Here is a 16,157-nt window from a genome sequence, read left to right as displayed (position 1 = left end):
TCCATGTGTAACCTATTTGTTGGTGTGTAAATGTCCCTCTGTCTGTTTCCCCTGTGCGTATATGTCTCTCTGTGCTGTTTCAGGTTCTGCTGGGGGAGGTGAATGCAGGCTTAAATACCACTGAGGTGGTAGTGAAGGAACTGAAAGCCAGTGCTAGCGTTCAGGACCAGATGCACTTCCTGGAGGAGGCTCAGCCCTACAGGTACCTCACCTGTCTTTCTGGTTGATTCCTGTCTTGTCAGAGATGTATTTTTCCTCCACTGCAGGCTGTGGGAGGAGGAATATTTCATCTTTCTACTCGCTTAAATGTATCCAATGCTTGAATGACTGGTAACCTTGTGACTGCAGATTTTATTTTCAATAGAAAAGCTGGTAAAATATTCCTATTGCCAGGTTGAAGTATCAGCTCTTCAGGAATAATGGAAAACAACCTTGTTTCAGATACAAATGTTTATTTGAATATATAAACATATCCGAAGAGTTTTAGATTTTTTCACAGTTTCAGTTTCTCTAGTTTGGGGATTTTCATTTTCATAACACATAAAGAGTCACTGTGTCCTGTAACTGTAACATTTCATACAGTTATGCAGTTATTGTAGTAACAATCCTTGAGCCATTTACTTCATGTATTTTTGCAGTCAGTCTATAACAATGAGATAATTTGTAATATATTTTGATAAATACTAGGCTTGGTCCGATATTTGATAATAGCCAATATTGCAGTATTTCCCACTGTATGCAATATTTTTCATTATATCAAAAAAAATTAATTATTTTTTTTGCCCTGCTGCTGGGTCCAACCCTCATTTATTTCACAGCTGTGCTTACATAATATTATTATGTATTATAAAAAATAACTGGAACATGAAATACATCAATATAATTATATTGTATAATATTATCGATCATATTTGGGCTGGATTGTATCAAGATTTTAATTTTAGATATTCTTTATTATTCTTCACAGTTAAAACAGTAAGTTTGTACTGTGTGTCGTTGTGGGTGTAATTTTTGTGTGTACTACATGTGCTGTTCTGCAATCTGCTCTTCAGGGCCCTGCAGCACCCAGCTCTGCTGCAGTGTCTGGCCCAGTGCACCGAGGTCACTCCCTACCTGCTGGTGATGGAGTTTTGTCCACTGGTGAGTGTCCAAACCCACAGGTTTGGGTTGTGTGTGGGGAAAATGGCCCACAGCATGTATAAAGTATTATGAATTAAGATTAAACACCAGTAGATAAATTTGAGTTCTGCCTCAACCCTGTGTTGTGTTCCCATGTTGGAAATCACTTAAGGATTTTAATATTTTAATAAAATGCACTTTTATCGCTAAAGGTTTATTAAATTAGGTTGTACCACATGTTTTGTGTTAAGTGTATTTAAAAACTACAGTATGAAATATGTCGTTTATGAAAGGACCTGTCAAATCTTTTGACCTTTGCGTTTACCTGAAAGTCTGAAACTGAAAGTCTGTCCTGTGTTCTTTGACTGATTCAGTTTGGTGAATGGATTGAACACCTTTGTTATATGTCATTAATGGGATTTTTTTTCTTAATTACTTTTGGCAATCAAACATTCTTGGCAACTGCTGTAATTATTTGGCAGTCGAGCCTAAAGTTACCACTAAATCAGGCTGCACTAACACCACTCACACTGCAGCATCATATCCAACATCAGCTCCACAGGATTGATTAGTTCAGTAGATTTAACACTGACATCTGTGGTGATATTGAAGTAATCAAAGAACCAAGAACTTGGCTTTTTGCCACTTCACAGCTATCAATTTTTAATTCACTGCATAGTGGGAGTGAAGTAAATGAAATATATTGTTCACGGACAAAATTCAATTTCAGATTATTTTTTAAATTGACAGCAGCGTGAAGTACTTAACCCATGATGATAAAACATTCAGATATACCAGAAGAGGAGAGTCTGTTATGGTTTGTAGGATCACAATCATTATTTAATGTGATTACTGTAAACAGTGTAAAATCCAAATGCTGCAAGACACAGGAAGACAAAAGGCTCTGCTAAGACGATAATTTCAGTCCAAAAATGAGCATAATTCACTCAGGTGGCCAGACAATTAAAAAAAAAAAAAAAACACACTGTACATCAGTAACTGAAGACACCAAGACTGTTAGCTGGTGCTCTCCCATGCAGATTCTAATACCAAGACACGTTCACACCAGTGACTGAGAAGTGGGTGACTCTCATTAACCACAGCACAATGACAAGACTGCCCTCCAGTGGTCCGAGGATGTAACGTACAGATGTTTTGTTTCTCTGCTGCGTCCAGGGGGATGTGAAGGGTTACCTCCGAAGCTGCAGGACTGCAGAAACCATCACCCCAGAGCCCTTGATCCTCCAGCGGATGGCCTGTGACATTGCCTCAGGGCTCTTGCACCTGCACAAACACAACTTCACACACAGGTAGTGTGCAATTTCTGCAAATAAATATCACACAACGCTAAAATTAATTACTAAAATTACAACGCTATGATCTGAGCTATTATCTTTCAAACTGCCTTTTGCTTCTCGGGTGCTTCCTGGAACAATATCCTGGTGCTGCCTGAGTGCTCCTTACAGACTCCAGCATCAGTGATTTTGTTGCAGGCGGTGACCCCTCATCTCCAGAACCAACCCAACCTCCGCTCAGTCTGCAGCACCTTTTTCAGATGGCATAGATATCTGCTCTCAGAGATAGCAGAGTTGAGCTAGGCTATTTCATTTTGCTATTAGTTGGTGTTTTTTGCACGCAGGGCTGCTAAATATTTTTGTTCCTTAAGAAATATGATTGAGTCCTGTTTATTATATTTATAAATAATGTTGAGATGTAATGACTGTTTGCCCCCTCCTCCCCCTCCATCACCAGTGACCTGGCCTTGAGGAACTGCTTATTGACTGCTGATGTCTCAGTGAAGATCGGAGATTACGGCCTGTCCCACACTAAGTACAAGGTCTGTTTATCAGAGAAACCTGCACATAGTAATATATGCAAATATAAAGACTATACATTGGCAAGTATATGATTTAATTTGTTCAGAGTAATTGGCTGACTCTAAAAAACTTACTTAATATCCTTATATACCTGAGGTGCTTTGCACTAACAAAAGATCTAGCATTTACTCCAGTGAGTTTAGACAGATTTTAAAGATTATTTCATTCCCAACGCTCAAGGATATTAAATTTAACAAGGAAAGATGATTGACAACCCAGCAAATTAATTAGTTTTAAATTTTGGATGAGTAAGATTTAATGCTAAGGATTTCCTCACTGTCTACCTGTTAACATTTTACCCATGCCTCCATCAGGATGATTACTATGTGACATCAGATCAGATGTACGTGCCGCTGCGCTGGATCGCTCCAGAGCTCGTGGATGAGGTGCATGGAAACCTGCTGGTGGCTGACCAGAACCAACAGAGCAACATCTGGTAGGATCAAACAAAAACACAGACACACACACACACAGACACACACACACACACACATAAAGATGCATGCATTTGGCTATTTGTTAGAAACAGCATAGTGTCATAGTTTTTTGTTTGTACATTTTCTTTTACTTATGCAGCATTTTATCAAAAAGCAAGGTTAAAGTTGTGAAAAGAATTTTCTTCTTTTTTGAAGAGACAGAGATCTTGCACAATGATACTATTAAATTATCATTTATCTATATTTCTTGCATAAAAGGTCACAGCCAAAAGGCTGATGTTGGTCCCTTGGGAATCACACAAATTTGCAAGCAAACAACAAAATGTGAGATGATTAGACTTTCATTCCTGGTGGAATTGTTCTTTTTTTGTTGAGTTCCAGTTAGATCCTGATACTAAAATTACAAGAGAAGCAGGCAGACAGGCCAAAAAAATTAAGTTATAAACCCTTGACAATGAATGAAAACATGAAGGAGGCAAAATAACCAAAAGTTTTTTAAGGAGTATAAGAATGTGTTCACAGGGAGAATGATTCATACTTACTGTTTTATGTAAATCCTGTGTCTCAGGTCCCTGGGTGTGGCTATTTGGGAGCTGTTTGAGCTGGGAAACCAGCCCTACAGACACTACTCTGACAGACAGGTACTCACCTACGCTGTGAGGGAGCAGCAGCTGCGACTGCCCAAACCGCTGCTCAAAGTGCCCCTGGCTGAGCGCTGGTGAGACACACACAAAAACACATTCAGAAGCATCTTTAAATTACTTATCAGTCCCTGAGGAGAGGGACAAATACAGCAAAACACAAAATTCAGACCAACATAATTAAATCCCTTCCAGCATGAGTGGATTTTCATTTCTTCTGCAGATTCTAATTATTATGTTAATCCTGCTGGTTTTGCTGGGGAGGTTTTCTCTAGCTGCATCTTCTTTTTAGTCCTGTTATTACAACTTAATCAGTTAATTCTAATTTTTCTTATTTTACTGGACTAGGGGACCAGAAATATTAAAGGTTCATTTTTTTTTCTATTTCATACAGAACTCTCTGTTTTTCTGTTTGTCTCATTTTTGGGATCCTCAGGTATGAGGTGATGCAGTTCTGCTGGCTGCAGCCTGATCAGAGACCCAATGCAGAGGAAGTCCACTTGCTGCTCAGCTACCTGTGTGCCAAGGGGGCCAGCGAGGCAGAGGAAGACTTTGAAAGGCGCTGGAACTCCATGCGTCCCAATACAGGATTCAACAGCCACCGTGGTGCCTCTGTATTGTCACGAGACCACCCCTCATCAACCTCCTCTTCGTTCCCTCTCCTTGAGCAGTTTTCAGCAGGTGATGGCTACCACTCAGAGTCTGGGGATGACATATTAACAGTCACTGAAACCAGCCATGGCCTGAACTTTGAGTACAAGTGGGAGCAAGCCAGGGCAGACCATTCCTATAGAGCCCTGGACTCATCTAGTACCCTGGGTCAGGTCAACCATCACTGTCAGGAAGCATTTTACCCACCAGGGGGCATTGTGGGAGGCTGCCCTATGGAGAGCCTCAGCCATGGAGTTTCTCCTTCTTACTACCAACCAAAACATCTACATGCTCCTGGCGTACTTCCTGTCCTCAGTGCCCATAGCCCCTCAGTAAGCAGTGAATACTACATCCGCATTGAAGAGCCAGTGGATTGTAACATTGATCCAGATTATACCATGTGCTCCTACAGCCCAGACTACCAGGGCAGCAGTGGTAGCTTCCTTACTGGGAGTGCAGACTCAGGCGAGTGCCTGGTCTGCCCATCACAGGCTAAGAACATGGGTCCCTATTGGTCAGCAGACATCCATAAATCAGATGTGTACGATTCCAATGACTCAAGTCCTGCTATCTCCCTGACAATGGAGCCCCTTTTAGGGCAAGTGTCAGACAGCAGCCCTCTACGACCCTGGGAGTCTAGTCACTATGTGTCCTATAAAGACAGAGATGGAGGTTACTACTATGAGCACTCACCGCCTTTGGGAATAGATCACTATCTGATTGGAAGTGAGCACTCTAGTGAGCACCATCAGGAAAGCTGGGGATCAAGGAGCTTGCGTCAAGCCTTGGGTGAGTTGGAGAACCCACTTGGTATATCCCCATCTGTAAGCAGTCCACCTCAACAGGCCTACAGAGATGCATACCTGGACACAAGCCAGACCTCCATCATAGGAAAGAATGTGACTGGGGGCTACTACGACATGATGGGCTCCCTAAGGAAGACCATGCCCAGCCACACCAGGCACAACAGCCACTCTGTCAGTATCAACATGGAGACAGAAGGGGCACTCTTCATTGGGCACAGAGACACTGATTCAGAGGAGGAAGAAGAAGAGGACATATTTGTTGAGAGACACACCTGCAACACTTGGCCCTCAAAACACCGCCACAGCAGTGTGGGTCATCACAGGCGGGCAAGCCACAGCTGCAGACAGGATGCTTATGTAGATTTCCACTACACAATGCCAAGTACAGACATTGAAGACTCCTGGCCGGAGGAGCACAGCCTGGCCTTCCACTCTCTACCCAAACCCATTGACTATCTTGAGCCCCACCAGGCCAAAGACAATAGTGCCTGTCTTAGTCTGAGTAAACACCATGCAATGGTGCCTTCAGACAGCTGCAACGCCTACATCTACCTGTGCCATGAGGGCGAGACTCAGGTGCCGGCATCTGGAGAGTGCTGCCACTCACACTTTGTTGACCCACTCACTGGCTTGCTAGTGAGAAACAACAGCTATAGTCACAGCTACAGTCATAGCAACTACATCAGAGATAAGATCATTGACATCCCAAGCAATGAAGAGATGATCAATCTATCACCAGCTCCAGGGGGTCCCATTGTGCCCAAACCTACCTTGATGAAGACTGAGGACAATGGAGAGCAGTATGTTGACATTACAACTGATGATACCCCATTCAAGGACATGAGGGAGGATGTAATCAAGGAAAATGTAATCATGCGAAAACCACCAGAGCCTAAAGTAGAAGAGGTGACCCTGACAATGACTAAAACCACTCCGCCTCCTTCTGACAACACGCATGTGATGGTGGCCCTCACAGATCAACAGTCAGATTCAAGTCACACTGCAGACAGTGGTGTTGACCGAGGAAGCTCCAGTGTTTGCCTCGCTGACATCCTTGACTGCAGTGACGATGACGAGGATGATGACATAACAGAGGATATCACTGACATTACCTCAGGCATCTTTGCAGACGAGTCCAGCGAGCTGAATGCTTCTCCTGCCTTCAAGTCACTACAGAAGCAGGTAGGAACTCCCGATTCCATGGATTCCATGGATCTACCATCTGCAGCTGGGTCTTGTGAAGGCTTCAGCCCTGCATCCTCCCACCCTTCCAACTCACCTAAAGCTATGGACAGTGGCTATGACACTGAAAATAATGAAAGTCCTGAGTTTGTACCCAAAGAGCCTCATGAACCCCGTGAACAACTTCTGGGAAAGTCTAACCTTGACACAAGCCTGGAGGAGGACGAGGTGCTGGAAGAGCATGAAGTCGAGGCCAAATTGGTGCCCAAAGAGGGTGAACCATCATTGGGTGAAGATTTGGCCTTAGAAGCCTCTCAGACAGGTGACCACATCTTTTCACCACTGAGTGATAAGACCCCATACAGAGACTCTGCTTACTTTTCAGACTATGAGAATGAAAGGCAGTCTAGGGATGAAGGGGAAGAACCATCGGAGAAAGTAAGAGATGAACAAAATGTTGATAAGGAACAGCAAATGGGAGAAAAGAAGGGTGAGAAAAGGAAGAAAGAAGAGGAGGAAGAACTTAAGGACAATGCAGTGAACAAAGAAATTAAACGCATATCAACTGGAGGAACAGAATCCTCTTCTCCACCAGAGATGGAGGCATACTTGACAGAGGAGTGTGGCCAGGATGAGGAATTGGGGGTACCTCTGGAGCCTTCTGATACTACTTCAATAACAGAGGGAGGACTGGATGAATGGCCATCCCAAGAGGAGAGCTCATCTCTAGGAGACTGGGCAGCAGAGGTGGTGGGGGCCATGGAAGAAGCCCTTGGTGCCCTGAATGGAGATTGCACCTCCAATGTCAAGGTAGAGGGAGAGGAAGGAGAGGTCTTGAAGACCTCAGAAGCAATAGAGGAGCCAGCAATCAAGACAATTCAGAACAGGACATCAGGGACATCTGGTGAAATCTCGCACACTTTACCCAAAGACGAGGTGGCCTTGCAGCACACAGCAAACACCAGACGGTTTTCCTCTTCCTCTCCTCCACCTCCATCCACCCCTCCCCCTCCGCTCCCTGCAACAGAGGGCCGGGGGTCTCCAGCTGATGGGGAAGAGGCAGATGAAGAGGACGGTGAAACCGATGACAGCGATGAGTCGGATGAGGAGCTGCGAACCTACAGTGTGCAGGAACAGAGTGGAGGGGAAGAGAGTGAGGATGAGTGTCACCCGGTGCCCATCGTGGTGAGCGACGACAGCGAAGCCCACAAACTGCGCAGCCTCCTCAAGATGCCAACCCTGCTTACAGCAGAGAACCTGGAGGAGGAGCTGGAACGCAAGAAGAAGATGGTGTCTTTCTTTGATGATGTCACCGTCTATCTGTTTGATCAGGTGAGTAGCAAGGCGAGATCATACAATTTATCTTGGATTATTTGAACCTCCATTAATCAATAGTTATACTAACATGAATTAATTTTCTGTAATATGAAAGGGTCACTCATAGTGCTAAAAGTGAGAAAAATGATCACCAACACTGCAGCTCTACAAAGCCCTTTAGCCTCTTTTAACTATTGTTTTCTATTTTTTGTATGGTTCAGGCTGGCCTCTCTGTAGGCAGCAATTTATAACAGAATTTATAACAGAAAATCAAATAGTACAGTTTCAAGTGACTCACTTTCCCAGATCTGATGTTAAGTTTATCTAACAGGTGCTTTATCCTTCTCTTCTTCTTTACTTCACCAGGAAAGCCCAACTAAAGAGCTGACTGAGCACGGCTTCCCCTTAGGAGGAGAGGGTCAGAGTTCACGGAACAAATCCCATGAGAGGGTTAATGCCTCTGATGATTCCTCTGATGGGAACCTCTCAGAAGAGAGTAAGCACAAGAATACATTTTTAGTTAAAATATAGTGTTGATGTCAATAAAAAGTCTACTTGTATGAAAAACTTAAACCATTAAAGCATGTACTTACTGCCTCTTCTCTCAGGTGCAGGGTATGAGTGGGAGGATGACTTTCCCCTGCTGCCTTTACCAACATCCTCTGTGGCGTCTGACTCCCCTCCTGCCCACATCCCCAAGGCCCCGGACACCAAACCAGCCGTGCAGTACTCCCGCTTCACTGTCTCCCCCTCCAACGTGTCCCGTTTTTCCATCACTCACATCTCAGACTCTGATATGGACTCAGCAGGAGGTGGGTCCCCTCTGGATAATAATTTGTCTGTACTCACAACAAAATTCATTTTTTGATTAGGGACTAGATATCACTGACACAGATCAAAAGAAGACTCTTGTTTTCTGGGACTGAGATGCAGATCAAATTTCAGATTTTGTCACAGCTATTCAGATTTGAAAAAATGGTTTAAAGATCAAAGTTTCAAGAAATCTCTGAAGCACATCAAGTTTAAGGCCAATCTTAACCTAAATCTAGCACTGCTGCAAACCATGTATTGGAATGTTTTAGCTAGTATGGTACTAATAAAATACTTATTGTATCAGACTTAATCCCAGTCTGGGAACTGGCTCTTTAAAGATGCCATTGTTGGCAACAACATATTGCCACAGAATTAGAGTAAAATGTACCACACTAATGAGATAATACACTTTGGTGCCAAATTTCTCAGAAATCAATAGACATTTTGGAGGAGGAAGATGCCTAACAGCCTGTAAAGAGAAGCTGCAAACATTAATCCTTTCTGTCTGTTGCAGGAAGCAGCGAGGACGGGGAGAAAGAGTAACGAGCCGTGGAGATTTACTGCCTCTCTTTGACAACAACTTGGCCTACTAGCATGACTTCTGATTTATTTTTAAAGTCAGGTTTTAGAAACACAAGACAGTGCCTCTTATCGCCTGTGGACACTTTTGAAAGGTCTGTTTTACCCACGATGTAGGACTGACCTAAGCTGTTTAGAATACTGAGAAGAGTATGGTTAATATATAAACATTTACAGAATATTAATATATACTATGTATGATGTAAAGAATCTATGAAAGCAGGGGAAACTTGTGTGTTGAATTCTGCATATTTTTCAGATAAAAGAGACAAAATGGAAGGACAGGACTTTGGAAAGCATCACATTTGCCACCTCTTTCACTTCTTAATTTATGATAGGGAGTATTGATGAGAGTGTGGAACCACCTGGACTTAGAAACAGGACAGTTCAACTGTCACCGAGTTAAAGACACAACGTCAACTTTTTGGCTTTTTCGACAAAGGATCAGCTCTTTGAACAAGACTGTACAGCTCCACAGACTTTGTACTTTTTTGGAAACTGCTTTACTTGTCTTAATGAATATCAACAAGAATCCTTGAGGTATCACAAGTAATATAATGTTAATATTTGGGTTAATTCAGAAACAGAGAACATGTTAGCAGAGGGAATTTTAATGGCTCCTGTCTGGTTACAGAAAGGTTTTTGTGGAAACAGCTGATCGAACCTGGACAACCTGAAATGTTGTGACTTTTTCTTTCTTTTTTTGTATTAGGATCACGACTGTACTGTTTTACATTAATATGTCTCATTCTTTCGACCGAACTGAGTGACACCCGCACCATCACAACCAACCGCTCTTTGTTGTAAATCAGGCACTGCTTTGTCTCTATGGTAACAAGAGGTGAAGGAAGTAGTTTACGATTCAAAGGTTTGACAGGTGTTTCAAATATAGCAATGCATGGTTTCAGGTAACTACAAAACAGTATAAAGATGTATTGCTTAGAGACAAATGGGGACATTTTGTTGTTGTTTTCTGTTTTGGAATAGAGACACATGGTCATGGAAATCCATTTTCATGTTGCAGGTCCAAAACACATTGGCAGCAAGAGGAGATATTCATTATCTGCACTGCTACAAAGACACTAGTTCTCTAGTAATAACATGGGCCAATAATCATGGGCAATATAGATGAAATCTTCATCACAGTATATGTAATACTATATTGCAATAATGACATTATCTGAACTTCAGTTACGAAACCAATAAAATGTCTGTTTTTGGTTGAGTTAAACACCTGACAAATCGAGCTACTTCATCACATTGATGCAAAAATCCTGTAAATCCAATATCACCAGAAAGCAGCAATGCTTGTTGATTTGCAACAACATCCACAAGGACGAGCACAATCAGAGATATTAAAGGAGCTATTTGTACGTTTTGCTACTGATACATAGCCAACGTTAGCATCAACAGCTGTTTACTTACAAATCTAGAAGAAATGTGAGTTCAGCATCAAACTTGGTGGAAAGCAACACCAAAGTTAACTCTTGTCTCGATCATGTCTTTTCTTCTACTGAAGATAGCACGCTAACCAGCTAACTCTGGCACGTCTCGTCACTTTGTAATAGCGACTCACTGTAGCCTCCAGTCAGCCCTGAAGACGTAGCGCTGCTCAGAGGACATATTATAACCTCTTTGTCTTGTAAATGCAACGATGGCCGAAACTCTTGTCAAGCAACAATCACCACCACCTGCTCCCAGCAAGAAACCATGTTCAGCAGCCGAGCAAAAAACTTACATATAGCACCTTTAATACTTTGGTACAAGTAATTATTTAACATCCATACCATATGCATCGAAACATCGCCCAGCGCTACAGGCCAGTATATCAAAGGACAATCCTGCCCAACAGTATTAAAAGGCTGTGAAAGTGTATTTCTATCTGCACAGAGTTTAGTCTGAACAAACAAGACTTGCATATGTTAGTCAGCACATTATACATTCAGTATTTCTCAGCTTCAGCCCCATTTCTACCATTTTATGTTTGTAAGAGCAATGAGAACGAATGTCTGACTTTACTGTTACTGACACTGTTGCTGTATATTGGCTAGAATAAGCTTGTTTAAAGCAGTTTTGAACAATGATTCTGGTGTTGGAAAAAAAAAATCTAATTCTAATTTGGTTTATTGAGACAAGTTTGAGCATCATGTTAAAACAATGAGTCTTGGATAAAATGTTTTAAAACTAGTCGAGCTGTGATGCTTTTAGGTGGGACAGATCAGTTCAGTGTTGGGTCTGATTAGTCTGATCAGCTGGTTGAAAGTGGCTGACGTCATGATCATGAAATGTTACAATGCTATGCTTTCTGTGTGTGTAACTGTAAGGAAGTAAAAAGGTAAGATGTGGTTATTGAGCTGACGGCTCTGACACCTCGGAGAAGCAGGATGTCACCTTTCAAAAACACCCTGTGATCAACATGTAGTGTCTTCTGAGTGTTTGTTCGCCTTCCAGGGCTTTATTATTCTGTAACAGTTAGCAGCATAGAACCCTCTAGACGACTGTCCCGTTAATATTTTTGTATTTTGACAAAAATACTTTTAAGAGTATTGATGTACTGTAAAGTGAAGGAGGGAAAGTAAAAAAAAAAAAAAAAAAAGATATCTCTTCTGTTTATTGTTGCCAAAGAGATGTTGTGTTGTGGTCCAGGGGCGTGGTGACGGAGAGGAGGAACACGACAGCAGCTTTGGCTTCGACCTGATCGTTTAAAAGAAAAAAAAAAAAACATGCAGGAGGAGTTTTGGTTTGGGATACTGTCAGTAATATGTGCCCCCACACTGACCTGGTCACATCATTACTTTCTGTACCTTCTATCAAATATAAATAAAGTCTGTTTTACACATCTTAAGAGCAGAATTCACTCCATGATCTTTGCTTTATCGGGTATAACTGTCTCTTGAATCATTTACATGTGGAGAAAATGAAATACAAATGAAAAAAGGAAAATGAACAGGGAAAATTTGGTTTTTGTGCATCAGAGATAAGGTTCTGGGAACAAGACTAACTTTTTACCCTGTGTAGTTAGTGAAAGCAGTGGCGTGTTGGTGACCATTTTTAAAGACAAAAATATTGTGATCCCAACATTGCAGGATAAACAAGACATACGCAGCACACTGTGAGTAAATACTTGATTCTTTATTCTGAAAATTAAATTGAAAAACAGACACCGCGTTTGCCATTATATCACATAATGATACAGTTTTGAGTGTCGGTCGTTACATTTGTGTTGTATTAGTCCTCATACATCACTTAGAGTTACACCAGTATAGGTTTCATCAGTTTAAATGCCAATATTTTTAGATTTATGAAGCTGACATCTGATATTTTAAAGAGCATGTCCTCGCTAGACTTTAAGAGGAGGCCAGTGCACAGCTGCACTGGCCTCTGTGGGTTGAGAGTTAGAAATCTGTTGATCCTGCTGCAGGGCATGGGGGCAAAAACACCACTAGTGTCATCACCAGTTGGCAGGACAGTCTGAAAACACTGCCATCTAGTGGTTGCTCTATGCTCTGCAGTATATCGTCACAGTATCTATGGAAAATTTGAATACTATCATAAAAATGATTATAATGCTGTCAGTCAAATTGAACTCTAATTTTGTTTGTGTGTTTTGTCTCTTTTCTGGTGAATTACCACCTCCACCTCCCTACACTAAGTCTGTGACCACAACTGTACAAAAGTACATTAAACTAAATGGACAGAGAAAAGTCAATGAGATAAACAAAAGATCCACAAGGCCTAACATCTACCATCACCATATTATCACGTGTATTATTTACATGGAATCTATATTTAATTTTTAGAACATCACCATAATCGTAAATACTAGTATATCGGTAAATCGTGGTTGGGTGTGGTCACAAATAAAAAAAGGCGTGGCCTGACATTAAAGGACTTGAACCTTTCAGCCCATCAAGGCCAGTGCAGTTACACTTTGCCTCCACACAAGATTTAAAGTAAATATCTTGTACATAATGTGAGTACTAATTGTAATGAGGTTAATTCTCTTTCACATTTAGAAAACTTTAAACTAAGGCACATTTCACTGAAAGTTTGATACTGTCATTTGTCTGCAAAGCTGCAGCAAGTTACTTTTAAATGTTCAAATAATTTTTATTACCATAATGTACATTTTTTAAATGTACTTATGTCTTATTTTTAGTAGGAGCTGTGAAAGGAAAAAATCACCTCATAGTTCTTTTAGTTTCCCATCCCAGGAAATAATATAATAATAATAATACATAGTCTATAATGTTTTATATCTGTACCTCCATCACACTGACAGGAGCCAAGATTAAAGAAGAGCTCCTCCCTCACAAACACGTAGTTAACAAACCAGACGGTTGTCCAGGTTTTAAAATGTACTGCATAGCTCTGATTTCTACCTTCACTCCAACAGACATTAAATCACATTTAAAACAGTCTCTATTCACACTGACAACAGTGTGAATAGAGACTTATTTTTTCACTAGAAGGTAAAGTGGTTCCTGTGAAAACTGACAACTGGCACAATGTCTCTAGAAAGACACACTGTTGTTGAATGTTTCACATGTTTATGCTCACAGCGCACAGTGTTAAAGGTCCCATATTATACAAAGGTAGATGCCCATGTGTTTGTGATTATAAAGCAGGTCTAGGTTCTATATTAATACTGTGAAAGTATCAAAGCCTCAGTCCACAGAGAAATGCACACAGCCTGTATTCAGACACTGAGCCTTAAAACCAGCTGTCAGGACTTCTGGAACTTTGTGATGTCACAACAAAGCAGTCATCGCCCTCAGCCCCGCCCCCCGCTCCCCGCCCCGCCCACATGGACCCACCATCCAATCTTGCAGGATTTGGTTTCTCTGAGTGTTTACCTAAAATCTGCAATATTTTTTTTGGTTGCTTGGAAAATAGTCAGCCAATCAGAAGAAAGGTTCAAACCCTCTCCTCTGATTGGCTGACCAACCTGTTGTTACTAGAGCTCCAGAGAGAGAGAGAGAGGACATGTAAAACTACATTAAGATGGTTTTTGGTTCTTAAAACCACAAATATATCTTCATATTATTATCAACACTTTGGATAAAAACACAGGAAATTTGTAAAATATGGGACCTTTAAATATCTGCAACTGTAAGTAAATTCTATACATCTCGACTGTTCTGGGGTCAGCTCAGTCCAACTCATAATGACCTCTACTGGTGTAACCCTGATCGTTTCTCTCACATCACAGTCCAGTTTTCTTGATAGAAGACAGTATGCAATCACAAAGTTTCTCTCTTGTTGATTGTGTTATTGAATATTTCTCTGTTGAAAATGTTGCTTTAACAAGATCTTACAAACTGCTTGTTCACTAAGAACAATATTAATCAAAAATGAATCAATGAAATCTGAGAACCAGTACAGTACATTATTACTGCAGGTACAAACGCCTGCAGTGCTGCTTATAACTAATATTGCAGAATATAAGATTTATTGTGAGATACAGTACTATGAGTAGTGTGCTTATCAGTTTTGATGCTATCACTCAGCACAAATTTATACTGTTGATTTTCTGCCTATAGTCTATTTTCTCTGGCGTTTCAGAATATTTTTTTCTTCCCGTCTTCTTCCTGAAGCCTGTGACTTGCCGTACTTTACATTATCCACCAGATAACAGACTTTTCTTGTCGTTTTTCTTGACAACCACATTCGTGCCCTTTAAGAAGGCAGTATTAACAGGTGAGGCTAAAAGGTGAAACACCTGATGAGATGTGTAGCTTACTACTGTTAAAGCCCTTTTGCTGACAAGGCAGAGACAGGAAGAGCTGTATTTTAAAAGCACAAAGATGCTCTGGTGACTTCTCAGACCCTGTGAGTCTCGATGGAGCCCAGTCTCTGGGTAGTGACGTAATTCAAGAGGCAATAATTCAGGCTTTCAACATGAGCCCCGCAGGTGCACATCTATTCCTATCCTTCTCATTTCACACCACATGCTCCCTGTATGTTTTGGAAGTGAAACCTCCACTGCTGTCCATCACTATTACCCCAGAATGTGAGCTAACTAACCAATCAAGAGCAAAGCCTGCTTTTTATATTATTCAGGCTTCCACTGTGCTAGAAGATCAAATATAAATCATTCGCAGCTTTTATTTACACTCTCTCTCAGCTAATAGAGATTACTGTAAATGTGAATTGTTGTGACGCAGTTCATTTGCTGGTCATATTTAATTCTTATTATTTGGTAGCACTATGTGATAATGTGGCTGAATCAGAGGGGAGGGTGGTGCAGCTGTGCACCAGCGATCCACCTGCAGCTGGTCCGAACTGAGGGAGAGCTCAGTACTCCCCCGGGGGAGTCGAGGCCTTCTCCAGGGAGTCATAGTGAGCTTCATCAAAGTGGTCATCCTCAATTTCATCCTCGATTTCATCCTCGTCGTCAGAAAGGGGCGGTTTGGCCGGGGCCTCCACAGCCGGCTTGTTGGGTGGATCATTGCTGTGAGAGAGTAAACAAAAAAAATTTCAGCTTCATTTTTATTGCATTAAATGAAATGTAATGAAAATCGTGCATTAAATTTCAAGGAATGTCAGAAAAGGTCAAAGACAGCACAGGATGACAGTTTTCTTTTTCAGAGAAGATGAAAAATAAAGGACATAAAAGTGCAATGAGTCATGCAAGAAAAAAAAAAAAAGAGTGAAAAGTTGAGCATGATGCAACACAGTTCAAGTATCATGCCGCACAGTCAGATGATGATGTCAGTGTGCAGTAACATCTCA

General features: G+C 41.4%; 2 protein-coding genes across 14 annotated transcripts in view; one reads left to right on the top strand and one right to left on the bottom strand.

Annotated features, from left to right (window-relative positions):
- Window positions 1-12,267, top strand: part of aatkb (apoptosis-associated tyrosine kinase b) — a 47,117-nt gene extending 34,850 nt beyond the window's left edge. For all 7 annotated transcript variants that reach the window (XM_071461746.1, XM_071461745.1, XM_071461747.1 and 4 more), the window contains 10 exons: window positions 84-202; window positions 1,053-1,140; window positions 2,296-2,429; window positions 2,872-2,956; window positions 3,311-3,432; window positions 4,002-4,151; window positions 4,511-8,045; window positions 8,397-8,526; window positions 8,639-8,842; window positions 9,358-12,267. In XM_071461746.1, coding sequence (XP_071317847.1) covers window positions 84-202; window positions 1,053-1,140; window positions 2,296-2,429; window positions 2,872-2,956; window positions 3,311-3,432; window positions 4,002-4,151; window positions 4,511-8,045; window positions 8,397-8,526; window positions 8,639-8,842; window positions 9,358-9,386 — 4,596 coding nt within the window. In that variant the 3' untranslated portion in view covers window positions 9,387-12,267. The remainder of the gene's footprint in view (window positions 1-83; window positions 203-1,052; window positions 1,141-2,295; window positions 2,430-2,871; window positions 2,957-3,310; window positions 3,433-4,001; window positions 4,152-4,510; window positions 8,046-8,396; window positions 8,527-8,638; window positions 8,843-9,357) is intronic.
- The window catches only part of baiap2b (BAR/IMD domain containing adaptor protein 2b), a 68,750-nt gene continuing 61,324 nt past the window's right edge, over window positions 8,732-16,157 (bottom strand). For 3 of the 7 annotated variants that reach the window (XM_071461753.1, XM_071461755.1, XM_071461764.1), the window contains one exon: window positions 12,534-15,876. In XM_071461753.1, coding sequence (XP_071317854.1) covers window positions 15,720-15,876 — 157 coding nt within the window. In that variant the 3' untranslated portion in view covers window positions 12,534-15,719. Of the gene's footprint in view, window positions 8,870-12,533; window positions 15,877-16,157 lie in introns of those variants that run through there. The other 4 variants (XM_071461754.1, XM_071461762.1, XM_071461759.1 and 1 more) reach the window with 3 other exon arrangements.

The sequence above is a fragment of the Trachinotus anak genome, unplaced genomic scaffold, assembly GCF_046630095.1.
Source record: "Trachinotus anak isolate AG129_WGS33_773 ecotype Australia unplaced genomic scaffold, CSIRO_AGI_Tana_v1 ptg000025l, whole genome shotgun sequence".
Lineage (NCBI taxonomy): Eukaryota > Metazoa > Chordata > Actinopteri > Carangiformes > Carangidae > Trachinotus > Trachinotus anak.
Note: the sequence above shows the minus strand (reverse complement) of the source record. Positions and strands in the feature narration are given on the sequence as shown.